Raw genomic sequence first — 17,016 nt, 5'->3', positions numbered from 1 at the left:
GCCTTAAAAAACTTTGGGCTTGCATTTTCCTCTATTTTGATCGTTGCTGTTATGCCTTTTAGCGCTCCGAGTCTCTGCTGGAACACTTCTTGTGCATCAGTTAGCATTTTTGACAGTCGTCCAGGTGTGACGTCGTCATCCTTTTTGGCATCTACAGTCAGTGCTTGTATGGAATGCCAACCTAGCTGTATCTTCCGGATCCATTCATGTCCTAGTAGTGGAGGTCCTCCATCTGGCAATACTTATAGTTCCATTTTTGGTGTTTCCTTGCCATTATATATAACGTTCACCCTTATTTTTCCTTTGGGGTAGACTTTTTGCCCCGTGTACGTCTTCAAGACAATCTTTGTATCGCTCAAGGGTATATGTGAAAATAGCCGCTTGTAGTCCCTTCCGTTTATGACTGTTAGGACTGATCCTGTGTCCAATTCCATTTTCACTTGGACTCCTGCTATCTTGAGCGTGACCCAGATAGTTTGGTGATCCTCCGTTTTGATCACATTATGTAGTTTCAGACAACCCAGCTCCTTGCTTCCGGAGTCTGTATCACTCTTCTGTTCGTCTGAACTACTCTCCGTCACCTTATGTACCTTCTTGTACTTCTCCTGTGGAGATTTCTTGCTGCTGGTTTTCTTTCCCGACCTGCAGACTCTTGCTATGTGTCCTACTTTTCCACACTGTCTGCACACTTTGTCCTTGAACCAGCAATCATCATGGTCATGTGTTGTTCTGCCACAGCGATAGCACTTCACTGTTCCATATGACATTTCATTGTGCCATATTCTTGTGGTCTCCGTTGTATCTCTGCAGCGCCCCGTGCGGCTGCTTCGTGTGATACTGCCATGCTGAAAGCCTTGTCCAGCGTAAGATTCTTTTCTGATAGAAGCCATTTCTGGGTTCCTTCACTTTGAAGCCCACACACAAACTTGTCCCTTAAAGTATCTGCTAGTCCCGTTCCAAACTGGTAGTGTTTCGATAGCTTGCACAGTTCAGTTAAATACTCAGCATTACTTTCATCTTTATGCTGGTTCCTTTTGTGAAACTTAAATCTTTCTGCTATCAGCAGCAGTGTGGGGTTTAATTGGCCCTGTAGGATTGACACTATGTTTTCAAAACCCTCTCCTACTGGCTTCTCTGGGGTTACTAGGTTTCATAGTAATCCATACGTTTTTGTCCCCATTGAATTCAACAATACCAGCGCTTTCTTGTCATCTGGCACTTCATTCGCCTTGCAGTATACTTCTATGCATTCGACATATGTCATTCAACCTTCGACTTCATTGTCAAACGCTGTGATACTGCCACTCTTCAGCATTTTTGGGTGTGGTTAGACTGGCTAAAAATGGCATCTCCCGCGCTTTCCTTTCTTCCCCGCTGCGGCTTAAAATGGCGTCTTCCGCGCTTTCCTTTCTTCTCCGCAGCGGCTTAAAATGGCGTCTCCCGCGCTGCTTGCAACGCCGCTCTCGGCGGTCCTCCTGGCAAATGGCGACGCCCTGTGGGCCTCGCGCGCTGCTCCTGCGCTGCTGCCAATGCCATTCTCTGCGGTCCTCGTGGCAATGGCAGCGCCTCGCGTTTTCCTGCGCGCCTCTCTCCCCCATTGACGCTGCTCGGCCCCTGAACACCGGCTGCGCTCTGGTCCCTCTCGCCTCTCTCCCCCGTTGACGCTGCTCGGTCCCGAACACCGGCTGCGCTCTGCTCTCTCTCGTTGACGCTGCTCGGCCCTTGTACACCGGCTGCGCCCCGTGCGCTCTGCCCTCTCTCTCTTCCCTGTCAACGCTGCTTGGCCCTTTCTGTGCCACTCGGTCGGCTCTAGCCGCCGCTGTCTGGGAAGGGTCTGCGCAGTACCTGTTGCCAGCCCGTTTCGCTGAACCACCATGGCTGGAAGGCCAAGCCTGGCTCTCGACAGCCTCCCCTGCGATGCCCGTGCTTCTGGACTCGACCTCCTTCCACTGTTCTCCAGGAGCGAATCCCTGGCAGAGATGCAGGTAGGTTCGAATCTTCTCATCGCCAATGTTAGATCCGGGTATCTTAATGTGGTGTCCTTCAATAATCAGACAAAGACTGCAGGGAACGATCAACAGGAGTTTACTGAATGAGTGTTCAAACTGCAACTGACTGTACAGAGCACCACTCAGGGTTTATATACAGGTGTGGTCACTGCCAGTACTACAGGATACAGGAGCTGTAAAAAGTAGTTCTCCCCCTTAAAGGTACATACATTACAATTTTCACACAAAGTTAGTGGCAATCTGGAACTCTCTCCCCCAAAGAGATATTGATCTTGGGGGCCAATTGAAAATGAAAATAGGCTACACAAACTCGGGTTACATTGAAGTACCGTGTTCAGTTCTGAGCACCACTATTTAGGAAGGATATATTGGCCTTGGAGGGAGTGCAGTGTAGATTTACCAGAATGAAACTCTGAATCAAAGGGCTATCTTACGAGGATAGGTTACATAAACTAGGGTTGTATTCCCTGGAATTTAGATAGTTAAAGGGTAATTTGATTGAAGTTTTCAAGATATTGTGGGAAACTGACAGGATAGATAGAGAGAAACTATTTCCGCTGGTTGGGGAGTCCAGACCTAGAGGACATACCTTAAAAATTAGAGCCAGGTCTTCCAGGAGTGAAGTTAGGAAACACTTTTTGTGGTAGATGTTTGGAACTCTCTTCTGCAAATGGCCAATTGTTAATTTTAAATCTGAGATTGATTGAATTTTGTTAACCAAAGATATTAAAGATATAGGGCAAGGCCAGTATATGGAGTTAGGGCACAGATCAGCCATGGTCTCGTTGAATGGCAAAAAAAACTCAAGGGGATGAATGACCTGCTCCTGTTCCCATGTTCCTTCCTATGGTCCTATGTGGCTCGGAGTCAAATTTTGTCTGATTTATGCTCCTGTGAAGCACCTTGGGAAGTTTTACTATGTTAAAGGTGCTATATAAATGCCAGTTGTTGTAGTCTGATACAAGTCAGCTGACTGTTGCATCACTTAGAGCAGAATCGTCCCAGGGATGAGGGACTTCAGTTACAGGGAGAGACTGGAGAAGCTGGGGTTGTTCTCCATAGAGCAAAGAAGATTCGGGGAGATTTAATAGAGGTGTTCCATATCATGAACGGTTTTGATACAGTAGATTGGGAGAAACTGGAGGCTGACTAATATAACATCTTTAGAAATTACACATATAGATAATGGCCCAGAAATTCGGGTCTCCACAGGTGAGTACGCATGGGGTACTCACCCGTAAGCCCAATGGAAGTGCCGGTTTCCTGCATGTACTGCGCATGCGCGGGAAACCGGCACTTCCGTTCCCCTGAACAAAGGGGTTCAGAGGTCGAACACGTGCGCGGGAGAGGCTGCGCGTGCGCACCGAACTTAGTTTTTTTTTACAGGTTTTCCCGGGAGGGTAAGTCTGCAGAATTTACACATTTAAAAAGCAGGTGTAAGGCCTGCTTTTTACAAGGTAAGTGGTGAATTATCCTCCGCCTGCTTCACGACAACATGCAAGCCGTGATCCTGACCAACAGTTCCACCACAGACCCAATTCACGTACGAACCGGGGTCAAGCAAGGTTGTGTCATCGCACCAATGCTCTTCTCGATCTTCCTTGCTGCAATGCTCCATCTCACCCTCAGTAAGCTCCCCACTGGAGTGGAGCTAATTTACAGAACAAACGGGAAACTGTTCAACCTCCGTCGCTTCCAGTCCAGATCCAAGGTCGTCCCATCTTCTGTCGTCGAATTACAGTATGCAGACGATGCTTGCATCTGCGCTCACTCGGAGGTCGAACTCCAAACCATCGTAAACACCTTCACCGAAGCATATGAGAGCATGGGCCTTACACTAAACATCCGTAAGACAAAGATCCTCTACCAACCTGCCCCGCCACACAGTGCTGCCCCCCAATTATCAAAATCCACGGCAAGGCCTTGGACAACGTGGACCACTTTCCATACCTCGGGAGCCTACTGTCAACAAGGGCAGACGTCGACGACGAAGGCCAACACCGCCTTCAGTGTGCCAGTGCAGCCTTCGGTCGCCTGAGGAAGAGAGTGTTTGAAGACCAGGACCTCAAACCCGGCACTAAGCTCATGGTCTACAGGGCAGCAGTGATACCTGCCCTGCTGTATGCCTCAGAAACATGGACCATGTACAGCAGGCACCTCAAAGCACTGGAGAGGTACCACCAATGCTGCCTCCGCAAGATCCTGCAAATCCATTGGCAGGATAGGCGCACCAACATCAGTGTTCTTGCTCAGGCCAACATCCACAGCATCGAAGCTCTGACCACGCTCAATCAGCTCTGATGGACGGGTCACATTGTCCGCATGCCCGATACGAGACTCCCAAAACAAGTGCTCTACTCGGAGCTCCGGCATGGCAAGAGAGCCCCAGGTGGGCAGAGGAAACGCTTCAAGGACACCCTCAAAGCCTCCTTGAAAAAGTGTAACGTCCCCACCGACACCTGGGAATCCCTGGCCCAAGACCGCACAAAATGGCGGAGAAGCATCCGGGAAGGCGCCGAACACCTTGAAACTCTTCGCCGGGAGCAAGCAGAAGCCAAGCGCAGGCAGCGCAAGGAGCGCACGTTAACCCAAGCACCCCACCCACCCACCCCTTCAACCATCGTCTGTCCCACCTGTGACAGAGACTGTAGGTCCCGCATTAGACTCATCAGTCACCTGAGAACTCATTTTTAATGTGGAAGCAAGTCATCCTCGGTTCCGAGGGACTGCCTAAGAGAAGAGGTGAATTAATTAAAATTAAAACATTTTTTCCACAGGTTTATTATTTTTAAATACTTTAAAGCAAGGTAAGTTTATTTTTAGCCCCGTTAGAAAATAAAATTATTTTTTCCAAAAATTTAAATTATTGTTTAAAATAGTTATTTCATACAGTTTATTTAAAAAATGTGATTTAAAAAAAAAAATTATTTGAAGATTTAGTGCTGTTTTGGGCCCGTAGTATTTATAAGTTTTGACAGCTCGTCCTGTCAATCTTATGAATGGCGCATTCCCTGCTCCGATTGGCTCTCCATGGCCCACGTGATCCCAGGGGACGCATCGAACTAACTGCACCCCTGGGATACGCAAGCACTGCGCGCCGGCAGCTGGAGCAGGCCCCGGATCGGAATTCCATGGGGGCCCACAGCTCAATGGCTGGCGCGCAAGTTAAGTGCAGGTTGGGGGCTTGCACCCGCAGGAAGCCCCCGACCCGAATTTCTGGGCCATTACATACATTGATTTTATATATAAATGTTTCACAGTAAAGGAAGACTTACATTTATATAATGCTTCTCTAGTCCCAAAATGCTTTACAGCCAATGAAATACTTTTGAAGTGTAGTCACTGCTGTAGTGTAGGAAACATGAGCGCCAATTTGCGCACAGCAAGATCCCACAAACAGCAACGTGATAATGACCAAATAATCTGTTATTTTAGTAATTATATATAAACATATATAGATATTACATATATAAAATGGTTCACTAATATTCCTTTAGAGAATACCCCGTCTGGGCCTATATGTGACTCCAGTCCCACACCAACCTGGTTGACTTTGAACTACCCTCTGAAGTGGCCACTCAGTTTGTATCAAACCAGCTGCCAGCACCTCATGGAATCATAGAACCATAGAATCATTACAGCGCAGTAGGAGTCCATTCGGCCCATCGAGCCAGTGTCTGCTCTCTGCAAGAGCACTTCAGCTAGTCCCCATCCTCCGCCCTTTCCCGTAGCCCTGCAAATTTTTTTCCTTCAGTGACTTACCTAATTCCCTTTTGAAAACCACGATTGAATTGGCTTCCACCACCCTTTCAGGCAGTGCATTCCAGATCATAACCACTCACTGCGTAAAATTTTTTTTCCTCATGTCGCCTTTGGATCTTCTGCCAATCACCTTAAATCTATGTCCTCTGGTTCTCGACCCTTCCGCCAATGGGAACAGTTTAACTCTATCTACTCTGTCTAGCCCCCTCCTGATTTTGAACACCTCTATCAAATCTCCTCTCAACCTTCTCTGCTCTAAGGCGAGCAACCCCAGCTTCAAGAAGATGTCCCGCCACCACCTTCTCAAGGGACAGCGAAGGTAGGGCAATAAATGCCGGCCTTGCCAGCGATGCCAACATCCCGAGAATGAATTGCCAAGAATTGAGCGAGTGCATCACTTCTCGAGGTACATCGGAGCATTGTTCTAAAACTGTACTGCAGTAATTAATGGCTGTTTTTACAGGTAGAGCCTCCAATGAATGGCAAGTAGGATTGCTTGCAGCTGGGATCATGTTGAGTGTTGAACTGGCTGGATTCTTAATCTTCAAGTGCATGAGAAAGTAAGTGCGAAGGTTTAACTTTTTTTTAATCAAAGTCTTTCCTTCAATCTTCCCTCCTTAAGTCAGTGATTGGTTAAGCACCAGACGCCACTCCCATACGTGGTCCCTGTGTCCCCTACAATCTGGAGTGTGTCTTTCATGGCCCAGTATCCAGGTGGATGCTAACAAGACCCAGCGATCCCTTACTATGCACGCTAGCTGTTGGATTGTACCAGGTCACCTTGTGATTCGACAACGCCACAGTGACCACATTTCGCTAAACAATTGATTGTCTGTGGAGCACTTTGGGATGTCCCGAGGATGTGAATAAATAACTGCACATTCGTATGTTCTATCTTTCATTCTCTGATTTAGATTCACAAGGATGATACCAGAAGTGAGAGTTTATAACGATCAGGAAAGACTGAACAGGCTGGGGCACTTTTCTTTAGAAATGAGAAAACTGAGGGGTGACCTGATAGAGGTCTTTATGATTATGAAAGGGTTCGATAGGGTAGATGTAGAGACGATGTTTTCACTTGTGGGGGAGACTAAAACTAGGGGCCATCAATATAAGATAGTTGCTAATAATTCCAATTGGGAATTCAGGAGAAACTCTTTACCCAGAGAGTGCTGAGAATGTGGAACTCGTGACCACATGGAGTGGCTGAGGCGAATAGCACAGATACATTTAAGGGGAAGCTGGATAAGTACATGAGGAGGAAAGGAATAGAAGGATATTTTGATCGGGTTAAATGAAGAGGGATGGGAGGAGACTCTTGTGGAGGATAAATACCGGCATGGACCAGCTGAGCCAGTTAAGGGGAGATTTAACAGAATCATTCAAAATCATGAGGGGTTTTGATAGAGTAAATAAGGAGAAACGGTTCCCACTGGCCGAAGGGTCGGTAACCAGAGGACACAGATTTACCATCATTGGTAAAAGAGCCAGAGGGGTTGATGAGGAGAAATATTTTTACGCAGCGAATTGTTCTGATCTAGAATGCACTGCCTGAAAGGGTGGTGGACGCAGAGTCAAGAATAAATTTCAAAAAGGGATTTGGATAAATACTTGAAAAGGGAACATTTTCTGGGCTATGGGGAAAGAGAAGGGGGGAGTGGGACTAATTGGAGAGCTCCTCCAAAGACCCAGCACAGGCATGAGGGGCTGAATGGCCTCCTTCAGTGCTGTGTGATTCTATGATTCTATTTATGTGGACAGAAGCGATTTAAAGAAACAGCCCAGTAGTTGTTGTAATGTTACAGTGGGGTCTGGGTCTGTCCTGCACTGACACGCTGATATATGATAACAACAGTGCGATATTCTGCTATTTCAGGAGAAAGGCTGCGACTGAGGAGAGAACTTCACAGACCAGTGACATTGCAATGATCTACAGTTCACTCTCCCCACAGCACCAGGTACAGGAATTGTTTTCGCTTAGTCCAAAGCCTCAATCTCAGCGTGTAGACAACACGTGTCGGAGATTCCCAGTTGGGTTGTCCATTCATTTCAGCCTATGGTGTCAGCTGAGGCTCAGTGGATTTAGCACTCTCTCTTCCGCCTCCGAGTCAGAAGCTTGTGGGTTCAAAGTCCCACTCATAAGAAAATAAGAACATAAGAATTAGGAGCAGGAGTAGGCCACATGGCCCCTCGTTCCTGCACTGCCATTCAATAAGATCATGGCTCATCTTCGACCTCAACTCCAGTTCCCCGCCTGATCTCCATATCCCTTGATTCCCCTAGAGTCCAAAAATCTATCGATCTCAGCCTTGGATATACTCAACGACTCAGCATCCACAGCCCTCTGGGGCAGAGAATTCCAAAGATTCACAACCCTCTGAGTGAGGAAATTCCTCCTCATCTCAATCTTAAATGGCCGACCCTTTACACTGAGACTATGCCCCTCTAGTTCTAGACTCTCCAGCCAGGGGAAACAACCTCTCAGCATCTACCCTGTCAATCCCCCTCAGAATCTTATATGTTTCAATGAGATCACCTCTCATTCTTCTAAACTCCAGAGAGTATCGGCCCAATGTACTCAATCTCTCCTCATAAGACAACCCTCGCATCCCAGGGATCAATCTAGTGAACCGACGCTGCACCACCTCTAAAGCATTTGTGTATGTCTTTTCTCAGATAAGGAGACCAAATTGTGCACAGTACTCCAGGTGTGGTCTCACCAAAGCCCTGTACAATTGTACTAAGACTTCCTTACTCTTGCACTCCAACCCCCTTGCAATAAAGGCCAAAATTCCACTTGCCTTCCTAATTGATTGCTGTACCTGCATGCTAACTTTCTGCGTTTCCTGTACGATGACACCTAAATCTCTCTGAACACCAACATTTAATAGTATCTCACCATTAAAAAAAATCTGTTTTTCTATTCTTCCCACCAAAGTGAATAACCCAACATTTCCACACATTATACTCCATCTGCCACCTTATTGCCCACTCACTTAAACTGTCTATATCCCTTTGCAGGCACTTTGGGCTGGATTTTCATTGAGGAGGCTGGTAGGAGGCGGGACTACAACTTTCAGGGTTGTAGTCCCGCCTCCATCGAGTTGTAGCCAACCCATGCGATTTTGACTTGATTGACCTTGTTGAGCCCGCCCAGCGGGCTCAGCAGGCCAATTAAGGGCCACTGTTTGACAGATGAAATATCAGCGTTTCGCAGCTGTTTGAAGCTGTCAAACACTGACAATCTGTACTCCTAATTCCTTCCTCTCAGGATGATTTAGAGATCTCTCCGGAACAGAAAGCTGAATGCTGCAATTTTTGACAGATCGCAGCCATTCTGCTTTCTGTGCCGATGAGATGAGGGACTCCTGAGACCTGAAGGAAGGAAGGGTGTAAAGGTAAGTAAAACTTCTTTAAACACACCAAACACACTTACCTCTGCACTCATGCACCCATCACTCACCTGAACACCGGACATCTTGACCCCTCCAAGCCCTTCAGCCCGACGGCCCGCCTCGCTAGCTTGGCATGGTTTGGAGCCGTCGGGAATCCCACACTTCAAGAATGAAAATAAGGATTAGGCTAAAAACTGCCTGTTAACTACCCGTTAACAGGCAGTTAATTGGCACTAATCCCCTTCCCGCCTTGGGGAGGCGGGTCCCAGTGCGGGTCGGGTAACCGCCTCCTTTGAAACTGGCATGGAGGCGGGTTGGGTGCGGGATGGATTCGTGCCCCCCGATTTCGGGATTTTAACCCCCCACACGCCTCCAACCCCGCCTCCACGGCCCAATGAAAATCCTGCCCTTTGTGTCCTCTTCACTGCATACTTTCCCACCTAGCTTTGTATCATCAGCAAACTTGGATTATTTGCACTTGGTCCCTTCATCTAAGTCATTAATATAGATTGTAAATAGCTGAGGCCCAAGCAGTGATCCTTGCGGCACTCCACCAGTTACAGCCTGCCAACCTGAAAATGACCCGTTTATCTCTACTCTCTGTTTTCTGTCCTTTCACCAATCCTCTGTGATTACTAGTATATTATCCCCAACCACATGAGCCCTTTTCTTGCATAGCAACCTTTTATGTGGCACCTTATTGAATGCCAGTTCCCATTTATCTACCCTGCTAGTTACAGCCTCAAAAAACTCTAATAAACTTGTTAAACACGATTTCCCTTTCATAAAACCATGTTGACTCTGCCTAATCATATTATGATTTTCTAAGTGCCCTGTTACCACTTCCTTAATAATGGATTCCATGCATTTTCCCGACGACTAATGTCAGGCTAAGTGGTCAATAATTCCCTGTTTTTTCTCTCCCTCCTTTCTTGAATAGCAGGGTTACATTTTCTACTTTCAAATCCGCTGGGACCATTCTAGAATCGAGGGAATTTTGGAAGATCACAACCAATGCATCCACTATCTCTGCAGCCACCTCTTTTTGAACCCTAGTATGTAGGTCATCAGGTCCATGGGATTTGGTGGCTTCCAGCCCCATTAGTTTCCAAAGACCTTTTCTTAACTGATATTAATTACGTTAAGTTCCTCACTCTTATTAGCCCCTTGGTTCCCCACTATTTTTGGTATGCTTTTTGTGTCTTCTACTGTGAAGACAGATACAAAATATTTGTTCAAAGTCTCTGCCATTTCCTTATTCCCCAATATAATTTCACCTGTCACACCCACTAAGAGACCAATGCTTACTTTTGCTACTCTCTTCCTTTTTACACACTTGCAGAAGTTTTTAGAATCTGTTTTTATATTTCTTGCTAGTTTACTCGCATATTCTATTTTCTCCCTTTTTATCAAATTTTTGGCCATCCCTTGCTGGTTTCCAAAGCTTTCCCAATCCTCAGGCTTACTATTACTCCAAAGACTTGAGCCCCATAACCCAGGCCAACACTCTCAGTGCCAGTACTGAGGGAGTGCTGCCCTGTCGGAGGGGCAGTACTGAGGGAGTGCTGCCCTGTCGGAGGGGCAGTACTGAGGGAGTGCTGCCCTGTCGGAGGGGCAGTACTGAGGGAGTGCTGCCCTGTCGGAGGGGCAGTACTGAGAGAGTGCTGCACTGTTGGAGGGGCAGTAATGAGGGAGTGCTGCCCTGTCAGAGGGGCAGTACTGAGGGAGTGCTGCCCTGTCAGAGGGGCAGTACTGAGGGAGTGCTGCACTGTTGGAGGGGCAGTAATGAGGGAGTGCTGCCCTGTCGGAGGGGCAGTACTGAGAGAGTGCTGCATTGTTGGAGGGGCAGTAATGAGGGAGTGCTGCACTGTTGGAGGAGCAGTACTGAGGGAGTGCTGCATTGTCGGAGGGGCAGTACTGATGGAGTGCTGCCCTGTCGGAGGGGCAGTACTGAGGGAGTGCTGCAGTGTTGTAGGGGCAGTACTGAGTGAGCGCTGCACTGTTGGCGAGGCTGTATTAAGGGAGTGCTGCAATGTTGACGAGGCTGTATTAAGGGAGTGCTGCACTGTTGAAGAGGCTGTAATATGGGAGTGCTGCACTGTTGGAGGGGCAGTACTGGAGGAGCACTGCACAGTTGGAGGGGCAGTACTGAGAGAGCGCTGTACTGTTGGCGAGGCTGTAGTAAGGGAGTGCTGCACTGTCAGTGGTGCCTTGTTTCACATGAGACGTTAAACCGAGGGCTCCGTCTGCCCTATTAGATGGATGCAAAAGATGCTATGGCCACTATTTCAAAGAAGAGCAGGGGGGTTCTCCCCGATGTCCTATGGCAAAACCTTTTCCCTGAACCAAGATCAGTAAAAGAAAAACAGATGATCTGGTCTGCATCACATTGCTGTTTCTGGGACTTTGCTGTGCGCAAATTTTCTGCCATATTTCCTAAATTACAACAGTGACGACACTTCAAAAGTGCTTTGGTACATCCTGAGGGAGTGAACAAGTCTCTGGAGTTGGACTCGAACCCATGTGCTGGAATTTTCCCACAGAAAAATGGGTGGGTTCGGAGCGTGGGTGCAGTTAAATTGTTAAAAATGGGATTCCAGACCTGATCCCGCCCACTTCCGGTTTTGACGGTGGAGGGACGAGGGTGGGATGGGCTCCGGGCGACCAATCTGCTTCCAGGGGGTGGTACGTCAATTTAAATATTATAATGAGGATAGAAGCCTCTTTTTTAACCGCCATTTTGTGTTTAACTGTTTGTGGATGGGTGAAACCCGGCAGTTAAAGCGAGACAGGGACTGCTGTATCCAGGAGGTAAGTGGCTTTATACCGACGTCCTGAACCCAAGGTCCCTACCTACCCCACCCAGTGCGATCGGAGACCCCCTCACAAGGCCTCTGATCGCCTTCCCAGGCCTCCGATCCCCAACCCCACCAGCGATGCTGTGGCTGGCCCCGATCCTCTCTCCCGCCCTGCCGACCCCTGACACCACCCCCTCCACCCCACGATTTCTTCCCTGCTTCTGAGGCCTACCCGCCCGCTACCGATCCCCAATCCCTGACCCCCCTGCCCCCTCGTCGACCCCTCGAACCCCCTCCCGCCAATCCAGGATCCCTGACTGCCAACCGCCCCCTCAATCCCTGGCCATGCCAATTCCCAACAATCCTCCCGCAATCCCCAACCATGCTGATGCCCGACCGCCACGCCCCGCCGCGCTCGCGATCCCCGAATGCCGACTGCTTACCCCCATTCCCCTCGCGATCCCTGACTACGGACCCCCCTCCCCCCACCGATTCCCCGACCGCCTCTGGGCAATTCCACCCCAGGACCGCCCGCCCGCTCCTTCTCTGCATCTGAGGCCTACCCGCCCGCAGCCAGCCAGCCTCTCAAGCTGGCTGGCTGCAGGCGGGATTCCGTGGCCTCACATGCAAATCAGGCCCTGCATTTAAAGTCGGTGGGAAATTTCAGGCCTCCTGGGTTTCCCGCCCACCTCGGAGATCCCCTGCTCCCAACACGCCTACCTGGAGAAATTTCCAGCCATGATCTTCTGGCTCAGAAGTGAGAGAGAGAGAGAGAGAGAGTGCTGCCCACTGATCCATGGCTGACACTAGTGAGACACTGGAATAATTTAACCCTCTCAGCCCCGTTCTTTCATCGCTGCTGGGTCAAAATCCTGGAACTCCCTCCCGACCAGCACTGTGGGAGTACCTTCACCACAGGGACTGCAGCAGTTCAAGAAGGCAGCTCACCACCACCTTCTGAAGGGCAATTAGGGATGGGCAATAAATGCTGGCCTTGCCAGCGACACCCACATCCCATGAACGAATAAAAAAAATTGACGTGAGACTATCTTGTGCTTCCATTTTCTTTGTAGGATACGCAGAGCGCAGTGGTTGTTTACCCCTGCGTCACAACCAGTGACTCAACTAGCAAGGTGGAGATACCAGCTCCCCAGCATCTCTCTGAAGGCCCGGCGGGAAGAGATGCTGGACATGGACAACCAGATAAGGACGAGGACCTTCTGTATGCCAACATCAACTTCTTGAAGCTGCCCAGTGGCGACGGGACGGTCCGCCGGAGCGAAGTCACGGAATACGCAGGCATCAGATTCCAGTGAAACTGAGCGCGAAACGGGGATTCGGGTGAGGGGTGAGGAGGAGGGGGGGTGAGAGGTGAGAGGTGAGGGTTAGGGTTTGTAGAGTTTGATATTCCTGGTATCACCAGATAACCTGCTGGGGGAGATATTGGGCACAGGGAAGTGTCAGCCATGGCTCAGTTGGTAGCACTCTCGCTTCTGAGTCAGGAGGTTGTGGGTTCATAGTCCCAGTCCAGAGACTTGAACACGAAACCCAGGCTAATATTCCACTGCAGTACTGAGGGAGTGCTGCACTGTCAGAGGTGGCACCTTTAGGCTGAGATATTAAACGAAAGCCCAGTCTTCCCTCTCAATTGGGCAGAAAAGATCCAATGGCTGTATTTTGAAGAGAAGAGCAGGGGAGTTAGTCCAATATTTATCCCTCAAACAACATCACAAAAACACATTATCTGGTCATTATCACATTGCTTTTTGTGGGAGCTTGCTGTGCGCACATTGGCTGTCAGGTTTCCTACATTACAACAGTGACTTCATTGGCTGTAAAGCGCCTTGGGACCTCCTGAGGTCGTGAACAGTGCTGTATAAATCCAAGTCTTTCTTTTTCTTGACTGAAAGCTTTTGTGCTTGGCGTGATTGGGATGAAATGCTTGACCACGGATAACTTGATGCTGACCCTTTGGGACAAGAGATTAGAAGGTCCGCCTCTCTCTGCGCAAACACTTCTCAGGGAATGCTATAACACAGGAGGAGGCCATTTGGCCCATCAAGCCTGAAAGAGCTATCCCCTTAACTCAGTTCCTCCACCCTTTCCCCCATTCGCCCATTGGCCCCGTGCTAGCTCTCTGAAAGAACGCTCCCCGTAGTCCCAATCCCGTGCCCTTTCCCCATACTTTAAAAAAAGTTTCCTATTACAAATATTTCTCCACTTCCCTTTTAAAATCTATTCTGGATTCTGCTTCCCCCAGTGTCCTTGGCCAGACATTCCAAGACCCAACAATCCTCTGCATAAAGACAGTCTCTCTGAAAATCTGGTCAGTGTGCATTGCATAAAGGGAAGAACAGATGAGAGAGGCCATTCGACCCATCTAGCTAAACATTCCACATAATCCTGGGATTCTCCGTCACACCATCCCTCCACCTCGTGTATGACTCCAAGGTATTTGACCCCACTCTCCAACCTGGATCCAATCCCAGGTTTTGATTGCTCTCCGTGAATTTGTTCAGTCCTGAACTGCACATTTTCGTTCGCCCCACCATTGACAGCCGTGCCTTCAGGCACCTAGGTCCTAAGTTCTGGAATTCCCTCCCTAATCCTCTCCACCTCTCTCTCTCCTCCTTTAACTCGCTCCTTAAAACATACCTCTTTGACCAAGCTTTTGGTCCGATATCTCCTTCCGTGCTCGGTGTCAATTTTTTTCTGGTTATGCTCCTATGAAGTGCCTTGGGACATTTTACTACATTTTAAAAAATTTGTTTTATGGGATGTGGGCGTCGCTGGCAAGGCCAGCATTTACTGCTCATCCCTAATTGCCCTTGAGAAGGTGGTGGTGAGCCACCTTCTTGAACTGCTACAGTCTGTGTGGTGAAGATACTCCCACAGTGCTGTTAGGTAGGGAGTTCCAGGATTTTGACCTAGCGACGATGAAGGATCGGCGATATACTTCTAAGTCAGGATGGTGTCTGACTTGGAGGGGAACTTGCAGGTGGTGGTGTTCCCATGCGCCTGCTGCCCTTGTCCTTCTAGGTGGAAGATGTCCCAGGTTTGGGAGGTGCTGCCGAAGAAGCCTTGGCGAGTTGCTGCTGTGCATCTTATGGATGGCACACACTGCAGCCACGGTGCGCCAGTGGTGAATGTTTAAGGTGGTGGATGGAGTGCCAATCAAGTGGGCTGCTTTGTCCTGGATGGTGTTGAGCTACTTGAGTGTTGTTGGAGCTGCACTCAACAAGGAAAGTGGAGAATATTCCATCACACTCCTTACTTGTGCCTTGTAGATGGTGGAAAGGCTTTGGGGAGTCAGGAGGTGAGACACTCACCGCAGAATACATAGCCTCTGACCTGCTCGTGTTGGCACAGTATTTATGTGGCTGGTCCATTTCAGTTTCTGGTCAATGGTGACCCCCAGGATGTTGATGGTGGGGGATTCTGCAATGGTAATGCCATTGCATGTCAAGGGGAGGTGGTTAGAATCTCGCTTGTTGGAGATAGTCATTGGCTGTCACTTCTTTGGCGTGAATGTTACCTGCCACTTATCAGCCCAAGCCTGAACGTCGTCCAGGTCTTGTTGCATGTGGGCATGGACTGCTTCATCATCTGAGGAGTTGCGAATGGTGCTGGACACTGTGCAGTCATCAGCAAACATCCCCATTTCTGACCTTATGTTGGAGGGAAGGTCATTGATGAAGCAGCTGAAGATGGTTGGGCCTAGGATACTGCACTGAGGAACTCCTGCAGCAATGTCCTGGGGCTGAGATGATTGACCTTCAACCACCACAACCATCTTCCTTTGTGCTAGGTATGACTCCAGCCAGTGGAGAGTTTTCCCCCTGATTCCCATTGACTTCAGTTTTACTCGGGCTCCCTATGCCACACTCGGTCAACTGCTGCCTTGATGTCAAGGGCAGTCACTCTCACCTCACCTCTGGAATTCAGCTCCTCTGTCCATGTTTGGACCAAGGCTGTAGTAAAGTCGGGAGCTGAGTGGCCTTGGCGGAACCCAAACTGTGCATCAGTGAGCAGATTATTGGTGAGTAAGTGCCGCTTGCTAGCACTTTTGATGACACCTTCCATCACTTTGCTGATGATTGAGATTAGACTGAGGGGATGGTCATTGGCCGGGTTGGATTTGTCTTGCTTTTTGTGGACAGCACATACCTGGGCAGGTTTCCACATTGTCTGGTCAATGCCAGTGTTGTAGCTGTACTGAAACAGCTTGGCTAGAGACATGGCTAGTTCTGGAGCACAAGTCTTCAGCACGATAGCCGGGATGTTTTCGGGGCTCATAGCCTTTGCTGTATCCACTGCCCTCAGCCGTTTCTTGATATCACGTGCCGTGAATCGAATTGGCTGAAGACTGGTTTCTGTGATGGTGGGGACCTCAGGAGTAGGCCGATATGGGGGGGCACTATGTAAATGCAGGTTTTGTTGTTGTAACATTGATTTGCGCAGAGTCGTAATGGAACCAAGGAGGGTCTTTCATCAATGCGTGCAGTGTGTGGGCAATAAATGCGTCACATGCCAACAAATAAACATGCTCTTTGAACATGGTACACCCCAGCCCTTCTGTGTGGCCACATCATATCTGAGGTATTGCCTTACTGCGTGCAGCCAACATGATAGAATATTAATGAACAGACATGTGGCGCTACTCAACTTTGATATCAGATCTGAATGTTCTTTTTGATTGTTGCACCTTTTTAATGCTGTGAAAGTTTGCATATGTGTTATGCATAATATTACATTTATTAACACGAGATTAAAATGCTCAGACTGTTATGTACAGATATATCTATATTAAACAACTTACATTTGTGCACAATTTGTGTCTTCATAACCTTACTTCCTGTTGTCACATTTCCCCCCACTGTGTAAATTCTTGTGGCCACATTTATAATGGGAACGCCTATGTAAACATGTCACGCTGTAATTACACCATCCTGCCAGAGGTGGCACTGTAGTGTTGCAGTTTTGTATCTGAGGGGAAATCTTCCCACTGTGCTTATGATAGTATTAGCACACATGGAGTGGGGGAATCTTCCC

The 17,016-nt window shown here is 48.5% G+C and overlaps 1 protein-coding gene across 1 annotated transcript in view; it reads left to right on the top strand.

Annotated features, from left to right (window-relative positions):
• LOC147098000 (sialic acid-binding Ig-like lectin 10) overlaps positions 1-16,795 on the top strand; it is a 50,616-nt gene extending 33,821 nt beyond the window's left edge. Inside the window, exons 10-12 of the mRNA XM_085970801.1 lie at positions 6,235-6,331; positions 7,648-7,729; positions 13,038-16,795. Coding sequence (XP_085826927.1) covers positions 6,235-6,331; positions 7,648-7,729; positions 13,038-13,280 — 422 coding nt within the window. The 3' untranslated portion in view covers positions 13,281-16,795. The remainder of the gene's footprint in view (positions 1-6,234; positions 6,332-7,647; positions 7,730-13,037) is intronic.
• The last annotated feature ends 221 nt before the right edge of the window (positions 16,796-17,016 follow it).

This window comes from Somniosus microcephalus, chromosome 30 (assembly GCF_052327205.1).
Source record: "Somniosus microcephalus isolate GS21.2 chromosome 30, FLI_Smic_1.0, whole genome shotgun sequence".
In the NCBI taxonomy this organism is placed as follows: Eukaryota; Metazoa; Chordata; class Chondrichthyes; order Squaliformes; family Somniosidae; genus Somniosus; species Somniosus microcephalus.
Note: the sequence above shows the minus strand (reverse complement) of the source record. Positions and strands in the feature narration are given on the sequence as shown.